The sequence below is a fragment of the Rhagoletis zephyria genome, unplaced genomic scaffold (genome assembly GCF_001687245.7).
Source record: "Rhagoletis zephyria isolate East Lansing unplaced genomic scaffold, Rhagoletis_zephyria_1.1 Rzeph_scaffold_13541, whole genome shotgun sequence".
NCBI classification, from domain to species: domain Eukaryota; kingdom Metazoa; phylum Arthropoda; class Insecta; order Diptera; family Tephritidae; genus Rhagoletis; species Rhagoletis zephyria.
Genome location: NW_016170612.1, coordinates 639 through 5,232, shown reverse-complemented (window position 1 = coordinate 5,232; position 4,594 = coordinate 639). Strand labels below are relative to the sequence as shown.

General features: G+C 36.3%; 1 protein-coding gene across 1 annotated transcript; it reads right to left on the bottom strand.

Moving 5' to 3' along the window:
* Positions 1-2,167: 2,167 nt before the first annotated feature.
* Positions 2,168-2,743, bottom strand: LOC108378191 (male accessory gland serine protease inhibitor-like). Its single transcript, XM_017634481.1, has 2 exons — positions 2,567-2,743; positions 2,168-2,474 (listed from the first exon to the last, which is right to left on the bottom strand). The coding sequence occupies exons 1-2, from the start codon at positions 2,631-2,633 to the stop codon at positions 2,293-2,295; spliced, it is 249 nt and encodes an 82-aa protein (XP_017489970.1). The 5' UTR covers positions 2,634-2,743; the 3' UTR covers positions 2,168-2,292.
* Between the last annotated feature and the right edge of the window lie 1,851 nt (positions 2,744-4,594).

The following is a 4,594-nucleotide window of genomic DNA, read 5'->3' as shown; positions in this document are numbered from 1 at the left end:
AGTTAAATATGTACATATGTAGCATTCCTGCATTAGGACGATACACCTTTTTTTTCTGAACTTGGAATTTTTGTAAAGCGAATACTACTTATCCCTATAAATCGGAGACCATTATTTAGAGGTCGCTCAAAGGGCTCAAAGTTTTCCATGTATTTTTATATGGGAAAATTTCGCAGAAATGGTATAGAATTCTTGAAAATCAATATCTTTCGATCGGAAAACACTTGTTCTCTTCAGGCGACTTTCAATAATAATACCCACTTATTTATTTAACCATTTTGTAATACTAACGCTTTTTTATTGGTCTCCTCATCGCATTTTTCGAAGTTTTTGTGGGTTTTTGGCGGAACTATGAATTATAGTTGCGATGAAAACATGGTTAAATAAACAACTGTTATTATTATTGGGAATCTCCTGCCTGATAAACAGCGTTTTCCGATAGAAAAAAAATTATTTTTAAGAATTCTATACCATTTCTACGATTTTTTTTTAATTTTTTCCCCATATAAAATACATGGAAAACTTTGGCCGCTTTGAGCGACCTCTAAATATTTTTTGATTTCAAAATAAAAAAATACGGGAATATTTTTTTCGGTATAGAACAATCCTAGGGGGTGAGAGCATACAAATTCCGACTTTACTTTTTCACATTCATTTTTGGACCACCTTCGCGCGGCTAAGGTTGAAACATTTCGCCTCGAACTTCCTGACTCACCCTGAAGAGCTCCCCGGCATTGAAGTTTGCCGCATTCGTAATCGGCTCGCAGGTTTTCGTCGACTAAGTGGTGATCTCCGTATAGGTTTACGTGGTATCTATCACAAATGACGATCTCCTAAATATCTAAGTACGTCCCCTATCTGAGGCAGCACCTAACTTAATTTAAATATTATTCAATACAATAAACCGATTTAAAAAAGTTCTTAAGCCTTTTTGTGCAGAAAACTCCATCATTTGATATGTTTACAATTCAAATTTCCCCGTGGGGCGTCTTCAACTTTCCGAAGAATGAAACCAAAACTTTCCAACTCAGCAATTAAATAATAACGTAAATATTTGTACTAGGATCTAAAAGTTCAGCCTCGTCTCGACTGGTTTCTCCTAACGGGCTTAGGCCAGACCAGTTTGGCCCAGGCTACAGCGCTTTAATCTCTCGCATGTAGGTAGAACTAGTTTCGCCTAGGGTTGTCGAGACTGTAGAAGGGTGTACTTTTCGCGTTTGCAGCTGACCCTAACCCGTGTTGCAATACTCCAGAACATGGACGAACGGTCATACTTACTAATCTCCAAGCACAACTGTTCAGTCGTCGTAGTCGTTGCAGTCAGCGTCGAGATCAGCCGCCATACTCACTGTTGCCCCTGTCACTTTGGATGTTCAGCACGGTTGAGAGCCGCGACACGAAATCGCATTGCTCTTATACACAAAGTATTACCGAGTACTCTAGTGTTCCATACACAACTCGCATACACTTTTCTTAACAAATATCATTTTCAGAATGTACTCGTATTGTTGCAAACAAAATTTACTACAAATGTGTATATAACATACTCGTGCTGGAACTTCGTGTCTAATGTACATACTTAAAGCACGAAGCTATTCGGTTAACTTACAATGCCCATATGCTTCGTTTCGTTCTTTTGTTTCTGTATACTTCTATCAACAATATGTGTGTGTAATTTTTTTCCCCCATATACGCACTCCATACACTTAACGACGACGGACGGCGAAAAAAAAGACCGGCTGGGCCGTTATCGGTGCTCATCATCGTTTTTAGCGTCACCGCTTCTCACTATTGCTAAAAGCTACCGACAACGACCGCCGTGACCTTGCCAGCACAGATGTCCAGCATCAATGTTGCACACCGTCGCGTACGCCATCAGCGACTCCGACGCCTCCCAATCTGCCAGCCTGCTAATCATCCGACATCCTGTATCTTCTTGTACATAAGGTTTCCGGCCAGCTAGTGTTTAAACAGGTAGAGGAGCTGGGACTTCCGCCTGACACTGATCTCAGTCAGGTTGAGAAAGATACCCTACAGATCCCCACTGTAGTCAAGTCGGGTTTTTTCATTCCTCAAATAATGCTTTCGTTTTTCGGAAAGTATGGGTCACAGCCTTGTGCTGCTGAAAAGTCCAATTACCACAAGTTAAATAAAAACACAAGATATGTAAGTATTTCATAACTTATTTGCATCCCACAGCCTTTAGGGAAAAAAGACATTTATTTCGAAATCACAGACTGACACTATCCAGAGTTATTTATTCAAACTTTCAAACATCCAACACAGTGTACTCTATTCCTTGCATTTTTGTTCACACACTTCCTTTGTACCGAAACGATTTTCATTGCCACCACAGCCGCCATAAACGAAACTATAACAATTATTAGCCTTGGCATCGTAGGTCCATGAGGGCACAAAAGCAGCACACTTGATTATGCCATTGCCATCAGCTTCGGGTGGTTGACCACAAATAGCTGTTCGGTGTGACGAAGGAACCAATAGAAGAGAGAAAAGAAATTTTGTAGAAAAATTTTACAATTATCGTTTCAAGTTCTCTCAAACTTACCATCCTTGAGCGCCTGTGTAGAGACGATCAACGCGAAAATTGCCAAAATTACAGCGAAGAATTTCATTTCAGTTTATATCTGCACTAAAATCTGGGCACAATTAATTATAATATTTCAAGTTAAACTTGCTTACTTTAAGCTTTGAGCGAGACTAAATTTATTTCGACAAAACTGATGCCTTTTGGTAGCCAATTTTAAGTTTTAGTTAATACGTAATCAAATGAACTTGTGTATATTTTTATTGCTATTTGTAAACTTAAAGATTTTTGTTTGCGAAATCTCATGCGAAAAAAAACCCAGCGATTTGTTATGGTAATTATATATGTATTTATATACACACATTAGGGTAAGTCATTCTTGGGTGGGTATAATGAGTAAAAAGTTGTAAATGCTTTTCAAGAGGCTGCTTATAATCTGAATCCTATTTACCAATCCTGCTAATATTATAAATGTCAAAATTTATGAGTGAGTGTGAGTTTGTTTGTTAATATTATATTAAACAAATCGGTGTATTTTCATGAAATTTGGCACACGGATAAGTTATAAGATGGGTTAACATGTGGTTATTTTCTGAAAAGAGCTGCCACTTTTTTCAAAGTTAAAATCAATGAGATCATAAGTTAAATAAAATATTACAACAATGTGGGTTCCAAACGAAGGGGATTCGAAAACTATTAATTTCAAAAAAACTTTGGAAGAGGCTGGTGCTGACAACCTTCTTAAAAAGTAAAAATCAATTTATTAGCAAGTTAAATCTAATATTTTTTATGCGTATCAAACAAAAGAGGTTTAAGAAAGCTTTATCTCTAAAACAATTTTGGCGAGGGTTGTCACCTTTTCAATTTAAATGTCTCCCATTTTAACTTAATTTCTTTTTTTATGTATGCCAAACGGGAGGTTCAAGTAAACTTTATTACTAAAATATTTTTGAAAAGGATTGCCACCTGTTCAAAAAGTTAAAATGCGTTGAAATGTGAATAAAAATAAGAACTGTCTTCCTGAAAAGTTATTTGACTACGCTCCAAAAGTACCTAAAATGGTGTGTTTGTACCGAATGTACTTTCAAACTAAATAAAGGTACGATTGTACCAACTTTGCCATCACTGTAGCTAATCGAGCAGTTGACTGTGTGTGAACACCAATTGAAATTTTAATGCGAAACTTACCTGATATGTTCGCAATCGCCTTCGTAGTCGTATTCGTTTTCATATTCATTAAGCAAATATGATCACCCTAATATACATACTCATGTATTTATCGATATTATTTGCCGAAGTTATTTAACAAATACAATACAATAAAGATTTTGTATTGTTAATAAGCCAATAATTGTTGTTTTTTTTCACATCGGCAATACTTATTAGCATCTCGGTACACACCCATGTACTAACACCCGCATACAATTGTATAATTGAGTATACACAGTCCATGTATTGTAAACAAAGACATTGCAGTAAGGGGATACTCGGGTGGCTCAAATTCAAGATAAGAAGATGAAGCAGTGAACTATTTACAAATTTACTTAGGTACATATATTTTCAAGACCTCAGTCGCTGCGACCTATGTTTAATGCCAGAAATCTGGGTCCGACTTCAATTGCATTTCAAGCTGCTTGTTAAAAACCTGTCTAGCGATAAAAAAAAAAAAAAAAAAAACTAATTAAACGCTAATGTAGCATCTCTAGTTTAGTAGCGCAATAATATTTTATGAACTTTTGAAATTTAGTGACCTTTTGGTTTTTGATAAGCATCCTCTCCCCTCAAAATCAGTTTTCAACTACACCAGTGGCTTTAAGTGCATAGTGTGTAATCGGTGTTTGTTCCCGATTATGAGGGAAAAAGTAATTACTTCACAAAGCGAAAAAAATTCTAGTAATAAAGAAAAGCTGGTTTTGAATAATTAAAAACTCTAAATGAGACATTGCACGTAAGGCGATGCTTAATAAGTATGCCGTTACCGCAATACATTTCCGTTCATCAGGTTTTGGGTTGTTTTCCAAAAAACGTATTATTGAAAATTTTGGTATT